Source organism: Leucoraja erinacea, chromosome 27, assembly GCF_028641065.1.
Source record: "Leucoraja erinacea ecotype New England chromosome 27, Leri_hhj_1, whole genome shotgun sequence".
Classification (NCBI taxonomy): domain Eukaryota; kingdom Metazoa; phylum Chordata; class Chondrichthyes; order Rajiformes; family Rajidae; genus Leucoraja; species Leucoraja erinaceus.
Window position 1 is genome coordinate 19,668,453 of NC_073403.1, and position 18,037 is coordinate 19,686,489.

The 18,037-nt window shown below is 41.2% G+C and overlaps 1 protein-coding gene across 10 annotated transcripts in view; it reads right to left on the minus strand.

The window, feature by feature from the left end:
• hdac5 (histone deacetylase 5) overlaps nt 1–18,037 on the minus strand; it is a 277,929-nt gene that overhangs the window by 45,938 nt on the left and 213,954 nt on the right. For all 10 annotated transcript variants that reach the window (XM_055657256.1, XM_055657254.1, XM_055657250.1 and 7 more), the window contains 4 exons: nt 15,379–15,559; nt 5,140–5,273; nt 2,183–2,303; nt 1,695–1,744 (listed from right to left, as the gene is read on the minus strand). In XM_055657256.1, coding sequence (XP_055513231.1) covers nt 1,695–1,744; nt 2,183–2,303; nt 5,140–5,273; nt 15,379–15,559 — 486 coding nt within the window. The remainder of the gene's footprint in view (nt 1–1,694; nt 1,745–2,182; nt 2,304–5,139; nt 5,274–15,378; nt 15,560–18,037) is intronic.

Sequence of the window (18,037 nt, forward strand, 5' to 3'; positions counted from 1 at the left end):
AGGAAAGACTAGGTGCTGAGAGCTCTCTTATACCTGCATTAAGGAGGCAATTAAACATACCTGAGCAATTACAAACGCCCGTGAAGCCATGTGTCCCAAACATTATGGTGCCCTGAAATTGGGGGACTATGTATAAACACAGCTGTAATTTCTACATGGTGAAACCAAAATGTATAAAAATGGCCTTTTATAAAATCTGACAATGTGTACTTTAACCACATGTGATTTTTTTTCTATTAGAGATCTCAAATTGTGGAGCACGGAGGCAAATAAATAAATGATGGGTCTTTGTCCCAAATATTAAACACTGTATGTGGATCATGTGGAGGCAGAGGAGGTTAACTTGAAATCATGTTCAGCACTGACATTGTAGGTCGAAGGGCCTATTCTTGCGCTGAACTATACTATACTATTGTGCTGTACATTGCTTTACTATCTAGTTTATTTTTACTACAAATTGGTACAGTTGCTAGACTGAAAGTTGCATCTTACAAGTCATAGGCACAAAATAATGTACGTTCAACTTGGTCATCCCATCTGGATTACATTCTATCCCCTGAAGAGATCGGAGGAATTTAGCATGTTTCTGTACTGATGCATTCAGCACATTTCCAAGCCATTTTTCACTTTTGGTATTGATGTTTACTGCTTTGATATTGAAGGAGTAATGTGAAATATTGTCAACTGTGCAAAAGACCATCATGTAAAGAGAATTTTGTTAATGAGCTTAAGAATTATTTATTTAGGCTGATGATCAGAGAATTTGCAATCTCATATAACACATCAACAACCCTACCCAACAGGGACCTCGTTACAAGGCATGAAATAAATCTACAGGACCTAAAATTGCATCAGTTAGGTGGACAAGCAGCTTGATGCCACACTTGCGAAGAAGGCCCAAGCTTCTCATCACATTTCTATAAAGTTTGCAGATGATATACTTTGGGTCTGAAATCTCAGTTCATTAGTGTTTTGTTGGCCTTTGCCACATCAAAAGTTGTTGCCTTATTAATGCTTATGAACCTCTCAATACACCAAAAATGCCATGGTATTTGAACCATTTTGCAGCTACTCAAGAGGCGAAAATGCAAATCATAAACTTGAATTAGATAGCTGGGCACAGTAATTCTACATTAATGTGCAGTTTGAATCTTTCTATGGGCCTGAAATGTTCAGTGAAATTGTCTTTTATCACTGAGGAACTGTTCAAATAAATAGAATTTTAATTAGCATGGTGAGGACAGATGAGAATTAGTTCATTTATAACTGCACATGAAAGTAAAAAGCAGACTCCATTTTGTTTGACATATTGGATATGGCACAGATAAACTTTTGTAATCTTCAAGAAAGTGGTCATATTACAAACATTTTTGGCATTCTCTTTTGCATACATCAACCATTCTCCAAGTACAGCGATTAAAGGATAATCTCCAGACAATAAATGAAAACAAAATTGTGAATTGCGGCAGTCACAGAATACAATTTAATTCATATTGTGAATTACTGAATTAAAGAGAGTTATATGAAATGTTGTAATTTAAGATCTAGCCTAACTTTCTGCATTCCATTCTGCAAAAAGTGTTTTTTTACTTTTATCACTATTTTGAAAATTAACAGGGCAATAAGTAGTATGATTCAGCATTCACTTAAATTTTATCAAATTTAAGAAAATAATTGTTCTCAACTGTACTCACCCCTAGTCCACCACAGGGTAGCAGTGCACACATCTTCTGTGTAATAGGACCTATACAAACATTCCAAGAGAATATTCATCAGTCAATGGTGAAAGTTGACAGAGGAGTTTGCTTTCATTTCTTGAAAGGCAATATAAAAACTTTCAGTAATACTTCGAATCCAAGGTCTGTGAGCTGCAAGTTACTTTTCAGGTATATTGTCAACTGGCATAAGTATCTAACTTAAAATGCTTCAAGTATTTATCTCAAAAATGTAAGTAGCTCATTAGCAAACTAACCAATTGTAGTCTGCATAATGTATCACATCAGAACAGACTTCTTCCAAACCTGCAAATAAATGTAATATAGAAGCTTGATGCAAAGAGACCATGGATAAGGTCTAACATGGCCACAAATAATGGAATACAGCTGCTCTCAAGTTTATAACAGTTTGTTTTTCATTTGGTCTTTTGATGATCAAATGCGAAATTACAGATTGGTGTACATACCTAGCAACTTCTTACTGTCTAGTTTCTGTCTGTTCAGAGGGCTGGTGCCATACAACAATGTGTGGTGTTCCGAATGCACAGTTTGAATTTCGTCCAAGGTTGCTTTTCTACCTCTGATTCGCTGCAAAAGTAAGTACAGAATATTAATCCTTTGAAGAGTGAAGCAGCACTCCCTCACCAAAATTAAAATGTAAAGCTGCCTGCCGTTTATTCTAATGGGTACTTTAAATTAAGGTTAAAGGTAGTACCAGACTTTTGGAATTTTTACCATGCAATCTTTTAATTTAAAATCAGAGTTTGGGAGATATCAGAAAGTGAAAAATGTAACCCTTCACTACTCGCAGGCTTTATCATTTAGCTATTACACATGGGAAATTTCCTGGTGGGGAGACAACACTGATTGATGTTGAATATATCAAGGAGGTTTCCATACTAACCAATTTTCCTGTGAATAATGGTTTCAAACATGTTCATAATTATGTATAAATCATAGATATCAGCAGTTATAACATTTACTAGCTGGTGTATATAGTTAACTCCCAATAGCTGTCAAATCATTTTAACGTTGATTTTAAAAGTTCAATTTTTGCAAGTTCAAACTTCTAATTTTGTTCGGTTGTCTTACATAGAAGTATATAAAATGATGAGAGGCATTGATATGGAAGACAATCAGAACCTTATTTGCAGGTAGGAAATGTCAAGAACTAGAGAACAGAGTTTTAAGGTCAGGGGGCCAAAGTTGAAAGGAGTGGAGTAGGTAAGTTTTTTCTAAACAAAGAATGGTGGATGCCTGGAATGCATTGACAGGGTGGTGGTGGAGGCAGATACAACAGTGGTGTTTAAAAGGCTTTTAGATTGGCACCTGGATATGGAGGGAATGGAGGCCAAGGAGATTATTTGAACTTGACATCATGTTCAGCGCAGACATTGTGGGCTGAAGGGCTAGTTCCTGTGCTCTACATTCCTTGTTCTATGTACATCTCTGTTTTCCCCATCAATTGTTAAACATCAGGGATTTAAAAATGTAAAATGTCCTGCACACTGTAAATGTCAAATCTTTTCTTCACTAGTCCAAAAACAATGGTGTTTATCCATTGAGAAACTCCCTGAAAATTCATTCAATTCAGATAACAATTTGTTTTCACACAATTTTGTAGAAGGATTTAAGATTGGTACACCATAAATGCTGAACGCGCAGATTGAATGCTATATAAATGAGATAGAATTGCCCTCCATGTTAGACAGTACTGCCTTTAAGTCTCCCTACAATGGTTTAAGGTATCAAAGAAACCAAGTATGATTCTTAAATGAATCTGCTTATATCTGTTATAACTGTGTTTCTGAGACTAACTGCTGTGAGCAGAATGTTAGGGATATTTTAACGTTACGGCACAATGATTTTTGTATTAGGATAGAGCATCTGAATGACAATTGTTGCAAAATAGAACATAAAAATTTCTAAGGGTAGAACAATCATACTTTTTGCTGAACTGCAGTGGTTGCAAAGTTTATATTAATTCAAAGAATGCTTAAAATGGCAGTTTAAAATTGTGTTCAAATTTCATCTGCAGATTTGTTTGACCTCTTTATCAAGGATAAATATATCATGCTTCCCAATTTTCTCTCTTTAATAGCATTTTATTGGAATTCTTGTTTGCACATGATGAATATACAAAAAGGAGATAAAACATTGGTAGAAATACATCATAAAGGTACAATTACAAGTATTTCTGTCACTTATGTACAGCTTTGTTACTTTGTTCAGAGCAGGAAAGAACAATTGAGAAATATGATTAGGATGCATATTACAAGTTAACTTCCAACATAGAAAGCCTAAAATTCAATTTACTGTACTCGAAGTATCAGGCAAAATATTCTGGTGCAGTAAAAAATAATGCATATTTTTACTAGAAAGCGCTAGCAAACAGTTTTAATTGTTTGCAGATCTGTACGGTTTTATTTATATTATAATAGATGTTGCATTCAAGAAAAAAAAAACATATGAACATCACCCAAGTGACCACACACTATCTCATGCAGCAAATTTCAAAAGACATTATCATAGCAGGAAACCTAAACCTCATCTGCAAAGGGCACCCTGTACTGTGCAAGGAATCTCCCTCCATTTCACACTTCAGGCTTTCTATATTACTATCAACTCTAGGTTTGTGGGGAGTATTTGCATTTCTGCCCTTTATATTCTGTGAAACATCAGATCGTCTTGCCTTTGGCCTCTGCATTATCTCACAGCCCCACAAACCACATCAAGCTCCAGACATTGCAACTGCGGTCACTTTATGAAGCACGCAGGCCCATGAGTAGTGACTGGGCCCTGACTGCCTTGATAGTCCTTTGAAAGCTTGTCAAGGACTTTTCCCAATGGTTTTTAAATGTCTCTGATAACCCTTCTTATTTCTTTCTTGAGTTGCGCTGGACAATAGGTCGATACTCGGGAGTCATACACCTTCACATTCCAATATACAATCTATCCCACGAGGTTTTACAACCAATGATGTGATCAACACGTGAGAAATTTCTTGAAAGAGTAACTATAGGCTTTTCCAGAAATGAAAATGTCATTAAAAGTATATCAAATATACAATAACATTGTTATTTCTTAAAACAGTGCAAAACACTATCAAGTAGAAGACAAATTGATCAAAATTCAGTTTTGGATTAGATCGGTGTAGTTTGCTGTTGTATCTTTCAGTTCTTTTCAGGTGCAGGTCCACATTTCCAAATTAATCAGGTTTGAGATTTTTGGCCAGTGAACAGATTCTTCAAATGTAATTCAGGTTTCTTGTTCATAATGGTTATTTCAGGATCATAGTTAAAATGTCAACATTTGCAAGTTGAAATAATCCTCTGTTATTCATTCATTCCTGGGAAACCGTACTTAGCTCCAGTATTTTGGGACAGGTATGAACCTTAGTCAACAGTTTCCCCTGCTTACTTACCTCGCACTTGTTGAGTAACCCTGTTTCCTGAAGTCTAGACCAGACGCTCTGTATTCTTCCTGCATGCTCTGGATGGTTGTTAGTATTCCCACAAGTGCACTGGTGTTTCAGCATAAATGTATCATAGACCAAACCTGTAGCGGAGCAAATATAACAGAAAGTGCAAAGATTAAAAGCACCATGTAAATCATTTAAATTAATTATTTAACAATGCAGCAGACATGAATCAGTTGCATAAACATAAGCTAAAATGTTGGGTATTTCGCCCGATGGTCAGATTTATGCTGAGCAACTGGAAATAGTTTAAATAGATCTAATGCATGTTTGGTGGGTTTTATTGATAAGGGATATCTCAAAAGGTTATCTTGTTGAAATAGTTTCTCTCTCTACAGATGCTGTCTGACTTCCAGCACTTTCATTGATTGATATATATTAAAGTGTTAACAATTGTGTATTTACTTCACACTATAAGCTAGAAAAAACATGATGATGAACAAGGCAATGCTTTATACTGTATCTGGCAACGTTGACAACCACTCGCCCAGTCATTCACCCTTTTTCAACTCCGAGGACAGAGACACACATTTGAACAAATATACATTAAGATGCTTAATTAACACTTGATGAGACAAAACATGAGGAAGCCAGATAATGCAGTTGCAAAAGAGGATTCTGTTGTCTTGTGGAACCACGTGGCTATTTTGGAGCTTTTGGATGGTTTCTCACACTAAATGCAGCACACAGTTTGGTCAGCAAAAAGATCCTCTGTCTTGTTAACATTTGACAGATAATTATTTCTGGACAGCCTGAAGAATATAGTGGCTCTGATTAGTTCTTCAACTGCTACAAGGTATTCAACCCAAGAGAAGAAAAGTAATGAAAGCCTGCCAGTTTCTCAAGATTGTATTGTGAAAATAACGTTAATATGACTTCTCAAGGATAGACAACAAAATATCTTCCCCAATAACTCTCAACACCAGTGCCCAGCAAGGCTGGGTTCTCAGCTCATTGTGTTCCCTATGCATTCACGATTGTGCAGTCATGTTCTGTTCTAATTTCATTTGTACGTTTGCAGATGACATTGCGGGAGTGGGCCTGATCTTATACAATGACAAGACAGAGTAGAATGTGGAGACAGAGAGCTTAGTAGCATGGGAAAGACAACAAATGTCAGCCTTAATGTCAGCAAAATGAAGGATCTGGCACTGACTACTGCAGTTCAACTCTCCACTCTGCATCAATGGTGTTGAAGTGGAGATGCATGAGAACGTCAACTAACATTTTGTTCTGATCCAACCACATTGACACTACAGCCAAGTAACCACATTAATGCCCTTGTTCCTCAAAAGACTAAGGAAATTTGTATATTCTTCAAAGCCTCTTACCAATTTCTGCAGATGCACCACAGAAAGCATCCTATTCAGATGCACCATCATTTGAAACATCAAACGATCTGCCCAAAACTGCATGAATTTGCAAAGAGTTGTGAACTCAGCCCAGTCCATCAAGCAAACGAGCCCCCCCCCCCCCCCCCCCCCCCCCCCCCCCCCAATTTCATCAATTCTTCACACTGCCTCGGGAATGCAGCCAACATAATCAAGGACCACTCACACCCTGGTCATTCTCTCTTATCCCCTAGCAGATACAAAGGCATGAAAGCACATACCACCAGATTCAAGAATAACTTATTTTCAGCTGTTGTCTGACTCTTGAACGGACATCTCATATGCTAGGGATAAATTCTTGATCTTTCAATCTCCTCCATTGTGACCTTTGCACTTTAAAAAATATCTTTGTAGGTGTTAGCTGTAGGTCTCAGAGCATAGTCTGCACTCTGTTTATTTTTCTGTTGCACTGCCCAATGAACTCAAGTATGGTATGATTTCCCCAAATAACATACAAAACAGTGCTTTCCACTGTATCGAAGTACATGGGACAATAACAAACCAATACCAAATATAGACGGTTGACACTTGTGATGTCTTGAAGTCTATTCTCCCACGAAGTCAAAATTTAATTCCTTTTAACAGTTGTTGTTTGTGCACATACTTGTGGCCACCTCATTTCATGCAGCAGCATCAATTTTCAGTCCATAAGCTTCCTGTAAAAGCGTTCAACTATTTTTTATTCCTAAGTGTTTCTTAAATATGACTGATTTACCACTGACCAAATTAGAACTGGAAATCAAAGGCCTCCCTATTTGTCATTACCTGAGATTACCTAAAATATCACATTTGGTTGTGAATCTATAGGAGGAAAGACTATGACAATAATTGAGTTGCAGTGAATCAGAATCAGTAGCAGCAGCAACATGCTTAAGTGTGAGATTCATGTTGTGAAAGGTTCAATGAACAGAGCTTTAAGGGGTTGTCCCACTGCAGCGACCTAATCTGCGAGTTTAAAAGAGTTTGCCCTCGACTCAAATTCGCACGATGGTCGACACGTGATCCTAGGAGGTCCTATGAGGTCACTGGAACTCTCCTTCATGCTCGAGGGAAGTTCCCGCATACTCCCGGTCTCAGCTAGATCCCAGAAATTTTTTCAGCATGTTGAAAAATTTTCCATGAGTAAAAATTGGTTGGTATGGTTCTTTTTAACTCGTAGTGCAGTGGAGTGGGGTCGCTATTTCGTTACAGGCAGTCGAGGACTGCCATAGGCAATCTCCTTCGCTGACCGGGCATTTTGATTGGCTCATTGGAGTTTTCAGGACCAAGGAAAACCGTCGGTAGGTAAAATGCCCGCTAAACTTTATTATACTTCTTAAAAGTGTCCTTCTCCCCCCCCATCTCCCCCCATTCTCTCCCCTTCTCTCCCCCTCCCCCGCTCTCTCTAAAGGAGTTACCATACACTGTGGCAGCCGTCTTTTACCTTCCTCTTCATCGCGGGTGTGAATTTCAGACAGCGCTCCCCTGTCTTTCCCTGGCCCCTGCCTTTGCGATGTGTTTTTGTGTGTGGGGTCGGTTGATCCAGCTCGCGGTTTCAACGCAAACGGTCGATCCAGCTCGAGGTTTTCCAGGCGAGTGCCCTCGAGCTTGAAGGTCAAAGACACTCTTCTGAATTCACAGATTAGGTTGCCGCAGTGGGACAGCCCCTTTACGTAGCCTATTTTCTCTCAACAACAATCCTGTTAATTCCCTTCTCCCTTCCCCCAGCCCCCCCCATGCTAATTGGAAAGTCGATGCTGGTGAGTTTTTAACCAGGACATCTCTGTTATTTTCACCACAGCAAGTCTGTACGGAGTTTCACAAATTATTCAAGACTATTATTTGCAAATGTGAGGCGACCTAATTGGCGAGTTTCGGTTTTTTCCACGGCGACCTTTTTTTACTCGCGGGCATGTTGAAAACGCCGTGACCTAGCTGAGGCCTCGAGTATGCGGGGACTACTCTCGAGCAAGAAGGAGTTACAAAGACCTCCTAGGACCTCGTGTCGACCATGCTGTGAGTATGAGTCGAGGGCAAACTCTTCTAAACTCGCCAATTCGGTCGCCGCTGTGGGACAGCCCCTTAAGCCAGAATGTGCCATGTGGCTCAGCTTATTCTTGGGGCACATCTTGCACTGTTCCAAAATTGGCAACTACTTGCTCCTCCTACGTAGTGTTTTTTTTTAGTTTCCACTGACAACTTGCCGATGGCACTTTGACATGGCCAAATGCAGCAAAGAGGCTGCCTCTGCACAAGTGTAGTTCCAGAACCACTTTAACAATCAATGAGTCTTTGCTCTTACGGGCTGTCAAAGCTGTGATCTTTGACAATCAAACATTCAGTAACACGTGGGACAAATTTTAAAAGAATAATAACTCTTAGTCATAAATATTATTTTACATATAAAATGCTGAAAACACATACACATTAAAATATTGAAACAACCACACGAGTAAATACATAACTACTCAATTTTATTCTGGCAATTGATTTCTTGCAATGGGGACCACCATGGTTGCACTAGGTACATACTCTGCAGTCAGGCTTTACAAACCGAGAGCTGGGAAGCATGTGTAAACTCACACTGTCCATGGGTGGTGTCGGCCCATTGGAAAGCAGCAATAAGCCAGCAAGGGCAGATGCCAAGTGCTGGAAACGAGAAATTCCACCACCACCTCCAACACTCGTGGCAGAAAAAATATACTGCTGTCATTTGGTAAAATGAATCATTATAGGCAGTTAAACTCATTGCCAGTCAAGGTTTACCAGAGTGCTGCCTGATTAGAGGGTTTCAGCTACAGGGAGTGGTTGGATAGCTTCATGTACAGAGTAAGTTTTTTTTACACAATGCTGGGGCCTGGAATGCATTGCCAGGGGTGGTGTTGGAGGCAGGTGATATGGGAATATAAGAGGATTTAGATAAGTACATGGAAATGCATGGAACAGGGGGTAGACACAAAATGCTGGAGTAACTCAGCGGGACTGGCAGCATCTCTGGAGAGAAGCGAGGGGTGATGTTTTGGGTCGAGACCCTTCTTCAGACTGAAAGACACGGGAAAGGGAAATAAGAGATATTCATGATGATGAAGAGAGATATGCAAAAAAGTAACAATGATAAAGGAAACGGGTATTGTTAGCTGTAGCTAGGTGAGAACGAAAGCTGGTGTGACTTGAGTGAGGGTGGGATGAAGAGAGAGGGAATACTTGAAGTTAGAGAGGGTTACTTGAAGTTAGAGAAATCAAAATTCATACCCCTTGGTTGTAAGCTGCCCAAGCAAAATATGAAATGCTGTTCCTCCAATTTGCATTTAACCTCACTCTGACAATGTCGGAGACCTAGGACAGAAAGGTCAGTGTGGGAATGGGAAGGGGAATTAAAGTCTTCAGCAACCGGGAGATCAGGTAGGTCCAAGTGGGCTGAGCGAAGGTGTTCAGTGAAACGATTGCCAATCTACGTTTCGTCTCGCCGATGTATAAGAGTTCACATCTAGAACAACGGATACAGTAGATAAGGTTGGGGGAGGTGCAAGTGAACCTCTGCCAAACCTGAAAGGATTGTTGGGGTCCCTGGATAGAGTCGAGGGAAGAGTTATAGGGACAGGTGTTGCATCTCCTACGGTTGCAGGAGAAGGTACCCGGGGAGGGGGTGGTTTGGGGAGGAAGGAATGAGTTAACAAAGGAGTTGCAGAGGGAACTATCTCTGCCGAAGGCGAATGTGGAGATAGGAAGATTGACTAGTGGTGGGGTCCTGTGGAGGTGAGGAAAATGTCGAGGATTATGTTTTGAATGCGATAGCTGATGGAGTGAAAGGTAAGGACCAGGGAGACTCTGTCCCGATTGCCAGTAGGGGGAGGGGAGGGAGGGCGGAGCTGCAAGGTACCGAGGAGACACGAGTGAGGGCCTCATCTATGATGGAAGATGGGAACCCCCGTTCCCTGAAGAATGAGGATGTCTCGGATGTCCTGGTGTGGAACAATTCATCTTGGGTGCAGATGCGGCGTAGACAGGGGAATTGGGAGTAGGGAATAGCGTCTTTGCAGGAAGCAGGGTGGGAAGAAGTGTATCGAGATAGTTGTGGGAGTCAGTGGGTTTAAAATAGATGTCAGTCAATGGTCTGTCCTGTGATGGAAATGGTGAAATCAAGAAAGGGGAATGGAGATGTTGGAGATGGTCCAAATGAATTTGAGTGCAGGATGGAAATTGGTGGTGAAGTTAATGAAGTCCATGAGTGCTGCATGGGTGCAGGAGGTGGCACCAATGCAGTCGTCAATGAAATGTAAATAAAGTTTGTTGAGGTGTGGGTGAAGGGGAACAAAGGCGAGGCCTCAGTTGAGGACAGACTGTTCTGTATCGGAAAGGGGGAGGTCAGGGTGGATGGTAAAGACACGACAAGGGTGGGGGTTTGGGTCAGAGGAGGGCCGGGGAATGGACAGAGGTTGAGGCGAGGTTCTGCGGGGGTATTGTGGGTGTTCAGAGAGGAGGAGGGGCGTGAGGACTATTGATGGGTGGGTGTGATCGGGGTAACCTGGTTAAAAGAAGGGGAGGAAGAACCATCGTTACCAATCTGTAGGAGGAAGGGAATTTTCCTTCCCTGGACCCAGGAGAGTCAGACCACGTGGTGTTGGAGTCTGCAACGGGGAGGCTGTGGGCCCGTTGCTGAGCCAGAAATACTAGATCCTCCCCCTTGTTGCAACAGGGACAACAATAAGGTCCCCCAGTCCTTACCTTTCACCTCATCAGCCGTCGCATACAAAACATAATCCTCCAACATTTTTGCCACCTTCAACCGGATTCCATCACTAGCCACATCTTCCCATCTCCCCCCCTTTCTGCCTTCCGCAGAGACCGTTCCCTCCAGAACTCCCTTGTTAACTCATCTCTTACCACGAAAACCAACCCAACCCAGGTGCCTTCTCCTGCAGCTGCAGGAGACACAACACCTGTCCCTATACCTCCTCCCCCGACTCTGTCCAGGGACTCCAACCGTCCTTTCAGGTTAGGCAGAGGTTCACTTGCACCTCCTCCAACCTCATCTACCATATCTAGATGTGGACTCTTATATATTGGCGAGGCCAAACGTAGACTAGGTGATCATTTCGCTGAACACCTTCGCTCAGTCTGACTGGATCTTCCTGATCTCCCGCTTGCTACACACTGACCTTTTTGTCCAAGGCCTCCTCCATTGTCAAAGTAAGGCAAATTGGAGGAACAGCATCTCATATTTCGCTTGGGCAGCTTACAACCCAGACATATGAGTTTTGATTTCTCTAACTTCAAGTACCCCTGCAATCCCTCTCTCTCCATTCCTCCCCCACCAAAGTCACACCAGTTTTGTTTCTCACCTAGCTATAGCTAACAATGGCCTGTTTCCTTTATCGTTGTTACTTTTTTGCACATCTTTCGTTATTTGTTCTATATCTCTCTACATCATCGCCACTCGTTCCCCTTTTCCGTGACTTTCAGTCTGAAAAAGGGTCTTGACGCAAAACGTCACCCATTCCTTCTAAACAGAGATGCCACCTCTCCAGCATCATGTGTCTATCTTTGTTTTAAACCAGCATCTGAAGTTCCTTCATACTGCATGGAATAGAGGAATATGGATCATGTACAGGCAGATGAGATCAGTTTAATTTGCCATCATATTCAGCATATTGTGGGCCACAGGGCTTGTTCCTGTGGAGTACTGTTCTATGTTCCTTGAAAACAACTCCTGTCCTAAAATTCTCTAAACTTGATTTTCTGACAATTCACATCTATGATTTCATTCCTTTTAACCCATGAATTGTGCCAGGACCCTAAGTTCTGGAATTTCTGGACAAAAACGTGCTGGTAAGAATGATTAATAAACCCACGCGTCACATTGCCAGAAACAAAAAAACAATGTTTAATTTTTTTTAAGTCATGGTGCCCGTATGCACTGGGAATATCACCCAGAGCCTGCCTTGGATAACACATGCAACATCATTCGGTTAAAATATGAAGGGCACACATGCTTTCACAATTTGTGAACCGGTGCTGTGCACTGCAACATCCAGTTTTAATAGACACTGAAGTCTCCCATTTTTGACATGATTTGGAATACTTCATTACACCAAAGTCATTATGCAATTATAAACTGTCATTGATAATATCCAGAATGGATTCATGAAGTGCTAGGAAGTAAATGTTGTGTTGAATTGTCTCAAGTGAACGTAGTATATTCTGACCAGAGGAATTAGAAACATAATTATCAAAGAGGGTCATGCAACAAAGGGGATTATTTCCATTCACCAGAGCTTATAATTTACACATGAAAAGAGGTGATGCTCTTATAATTTATAAATGTAATTAGATTATATTCAGCAGCTGTTAGCTATATAATTTGAACTACTGACCACTAAACATTGCATTATTAGAGGGTAATCTATAACTGGAAAAAGTTGTTGTCATCTTAAATTGATAATTCTCTACATTGTGATCAATATAGCAATGTAAATGCAAGATAGACACAAAATGCTGGAGTAACTCAGCGGGACAGGCAGCATCTCTGGAGAGAAGGAATGGGTGATGTTTCAGGTTGGGACCTTTCTTCAGAAGTCTGAAGAAGGTCTCCCGCTGAGTTACTCCAGCATTTTGTGTCTACCTTCGTTTTAAACCAGCATCCGCAGTTTTTTCCTACACAATGTAAATGCAAAGTCTAGTTAGATTGAATTGAATTGAATTGAATTGAATCCTTTATTTGTCATTCAGACCTTTCGGTCTGAACGAAATGTCGTTGCCTGCAGCCATACATGTAATAATAAACAACACACAATAAACACAAATTAACATCCACCACAGTGAGTTCACCAAGCACCTCCTCACTGTGAAGGAGGCAAAAGTCTTAGGGTTGCTGTCTCTTCCCTCCTCCTCTCCATCTGCGCTGAGGCGATACCCCACCGGGCGATGGTAAGTCAGTCCCACGGTTCAAGCTCCGCGGCCCGGGGGTGGTCGAAGCTGCCGCCCTCCAGTCCAGCAGACGCAGCTGTTGCCACGGGAGCTCTGGAAAACAGGCTTCAACCTGTGACCCGTGAGCTCCCGACGATGTCATCCACTGGCCTGCGGCCGAGCCCCGAATTTAGGTCACCACCGCCTCAGCCGCCAGAGCACCGTCTCCGCCCCGTACTGGGCCGCCCACATGGGAACGTCGCAGCCCCACACTGGGCCGCCCACACGGGAGCACCTTCCAGCCGGGAGCCGGGCCGTCCTCACGGAAGCACCTTCCAGCCGGGAGCCGGGCTGCCCACACAGGAGTGTCTCAGCCCCGCGCCGTCCACCCTCACCGGAGCGCCGAGTCGAGCCGCTGCCCAAACGCCACCGCAGCTCGAAGACGGCCAGCCTCGCGTTGGTGAGTACTGGCTGGCTCTACCTCCGGAGCCTCGAGGTCGGTCGCAGGTTGGAGGCCGCCAGCTCCGCCATTAGGCCTCAGCTCAGACGGGGGAAGAGAAGGGGGATACGACAAGAAAGTCGCATTCCCCCGAAGGGAGAGACAGAAAGCCCTGTTTCACCCCCCCCACACACATAATACAACCTAATAACCAAAAGTTTAACTGAACAAGACAAAAAAAACCACAAAAAAGTAAAAACAGACAGACTGCAGGCGAGCCGCAGCCGTTTCACAGCGCCGCCACTTCCGGAACCGTGCTGCTGGTTTGCTACATCCCAGGATCAACTCTAATTCTATTACATTTGCAATTAAAAGGAAAACAGCTTTAAGTCTGACATATTTACTTTAGCCCGTGTTACATAAATTATTTCAATAATATAAATCCCTTATGTTTTGAATGGGTGACTTTCCATAAATTGCTCTCAATAGATTTGTTTCCAAGCAGAGAATTTTAGAAAGAATTACCTTGAAATTAGGCTGCAAAGCACTATGATAGATCCAACCAATTTACAAATGTTGCCTAATACTGCGTACATTCGTGTCCTTTGAGATCATCTCAGAAATTCAACCAGACACATGCAATCAAGTGCTCTGCTGACAAGGCTGAAATAGTTTATTTGATGTCATCCTCCATTACCAGCATTTCAAGGGGAAGATGAGAGATTAGACCAGGGTGATCCGGGGGCAACCAATTTATGAGTATTCATGATCCAGCTCTAGACAGGAACCCACAAGGTTCCATTCTAAACTATTATCCTAAGCAATTCACCTACCCCCATCCCACAGATGGTAACAGTCCACTATCAGAAGCCACTTGCCACCCCCATCCCCCACCCCATCTCAAAGCTGATTTACTGAACATTCATCCCGGGCCCAAAGCCCTAAATCCCCCAACCCCCATTAACCCCCCACCCCATCTCAACCAGCTGATCACCAGTTTTTTTACTGAACATTCATCCCGGTTCACCCCACCACTCAGATCCACTCCAACCGTAAATCCCCCAATCCCCAGCCACTCTACACCCCCAAAACCTCCCCAGCCTGGTTCCCCACTGATCTTCCCTTCCCTTCACCTTTTCTTTGCCCTAAATCAATCAGTTTTTACTCTTGCCAAGTGACATCCCTAATCTTTCAATCAGCCCAGTGAACTTGCGATGCTGCAACCTCCCAATATCCCTTTGGTTCATTTAATAACCCAAAGCCATGACCATCAAACATGATCCCCTCCTTGCCCTTGGCCCAATATGTACAAGACCTGTTCCATTTTCAAATATGTTCATGTTTACAAATTTGCTCGTACTTGTGGGAGCTGGGCCACACCGGATGTCCAGGTCAACTTGACTTGTTACTAATTCACATTAATGCAAGTGTTACTTTGAGATCTTGAAGCTAGTTCTGAGGTTTCCTTACCAGTAGTGAAAAGGTGCTCGACAGGTTTCTCAGGACTAGGATTGTTTAAGTCTGCAGTTGCTGGAGAGGACTGGGCTCTGCAGAGTGGCTGATGCCTGTCCGTCACAGACATGCTTCCCATAGCTACAGAAGCCTGATACACATGAAGCTTTTGCATGCGTTGCTGGTCCAAGAATTGTTGCTGTAAGAATTGAAAACACAATGCTGAACTTACTTTCTATTACAATTTAAAAAATGCAAACATAGATAATTCAATGAAAAATAAATTATTAAATCAATTAAATAGAAAAAAGGTACTTTCTCTGGGGACACACAAAGTAAAAAAAACAAAAAAAAGGCCCTTCCCTTCATTCTTTCACTATAAAACACCGATCTTTCAAAGCTGCTTTTCTTCCCACACTTGACATTCTATAACTTCTGAATTATCCCCATGATCATGAAATAACCTTAATTATTGGTATTCCCACTTTATTTAACCCATGACTATCTATCAGAGAACACTGTTATCTGTCCTCTATGCATTAACCCTCAAACACAAATACATAACGATATTTATGATTTAGACAGATTCATATAGTACAGAAACAGGCCCTTTGGCCCAACTCGTCCATGCAGACCAATATGCCCCATCAAAGCTGGTCCCGTTTGCCTGCGTTTGACCCATACCCCACTTAACCTTTTCTGTTCGTATACCTGTCAAAATGTCTTTTACATGTAGTTATTGTACCTGGCTCAACAACTTCCTCTAGCACTCAATTTCATGTACCCACCACACTCTGTGTGAAAATGTTGTCCTTCAGCTTCCTATTAAATCTTTCCCCTTTCACCGTAAACCTATATTCTTTAGTTCTTCATTCCCCTACCCTGGGAAAAAGATATGTCTTTGATTTCGCTCATAATTTTAAGCACCTCTATAAAATAATCCTGCTCTTATTAATAGTAGTAATAGTATAAATAAATAACAAGCGATGGTCCAGTCTTTTCTACTGACCGAGCATCCCTTTCTTTGGGGAAGTATATAATATCTAGATTCTTCCAAAAGACAAAACCAAGGTTAAAAGATTCATAATTGCAAATTATTTGCTCTGCATAAATAAAAACTGATTAAAATAGTTTTTGTTATTTATCCTTAGGAAATCAAAGCAGCATTTTTGTTTAACTATCAAATGAATCCTTGCAACTAAGCTTAAAAACCCAATTAAGATAACTTTTAACTGATGTTTTCTATCATACAATTTTTGCCAAAAGGTACCTCAATATTGGATAGACGGGTCATATTTCGATACACTGAAAATTGGCTGGTAAGGGAGGTATGCAAATAAAAATCATTGACCTCCGCTTCAGGTTTGTCTTTGTTCCTTACAGGAAGCATCTTTCTTCTGCTTAGAGCCTTTGTTGACAAACATGTCAAAATGTGAGCTTACATTGTATGGAAATTATATTAAAAAGTATGATGCAATTTTTGGCTGACTGCACCTTAATGCAGAAAGAAGTCATTCTAACCCCATTCACTTCACTATAAAATAGGTTAAGTTTGGATACTTACCAAACCTAAATTAGATATTATCCCACTCGTTATTTGGAGGAGGTTTAATTTTTTTTTTCAAAAAGCGAGATTTGTGGTGTAGGCAGATTGCTAACCCTTTTTTTTCCCCTCTAGAATTCATCCCTTTCAAAAATTGCCTTAAGTCCAATTACTGCAAAAAGACCCAATGAGCAACATTATGACACACAGAAAATGCCTAAAGCAAATCAGCATTTGTCATAAACCTTTTTAGCTGCTGTCAAAAGCAGGAAATCTGAAAAGATGATTCGCAGTTTCTGAAGGAAGACATTTGTTGTAAATACTAGATCCTTTGTACTAAGAGGTTGGAGGCCAAAATATCATATGAAAAAAATCAGTTGCCTTTTTCATTATGTTGTGGAAAAAAAAATGAGCTTGTGGCCAAGTCTTTTGAAGAATGCCAAAAGTCAATGACAGACATCTTAAAATCCCCCAGTCTATTTATCCAATATATTTACTTAGGAGACACTATAATTTAAGTTAGCTTTGAAAATATTTTAATATTGCCAACAGGACAATGTCAGGCAGCAAAGGATAAAACAAAAAGCATCTGTTTCTTATAAACTGCTTAGAGCTACATACTAACATAGGAGGGAAAGACAGTGACAGCCCCTTCCACACAGAAGGGAATTCCACCCAAAAAATGTTATTTGAGAACGTTCATTTTATCACCTACTGAACATATGTTGCTTTCTTGACGTTAAATTCAAAAGGCACATGGGATTTTATTAGCTCCCATTAATTATTTTCCTTGCATCTTTTCACTTGTGTGGCAAACATGCGCAGATGCATAATTAGAACGGAATATCCTTCTATGAACACCATTTAATGAAGATCTTTATTTTTTGACTTCCAAAAAATTAACAATTTCAACATCAGGTCTATGCGTGATAGCAGTTTTTCCATTTAATATGAAAATAATTACACCCATTTAAAAACATGTCATTTCAATTCTGGAATTTAGGCTCAATTCCAGGTCAGAAGGACTTAAAGACACCCACCACTTGCTGGTGGCTCCTACAATTACAACCAGTGGGTTTGAATAGATGTAACCCTTTTTTGGTTAGTGCATGCGTGCAACATGTGCAAGTAAAC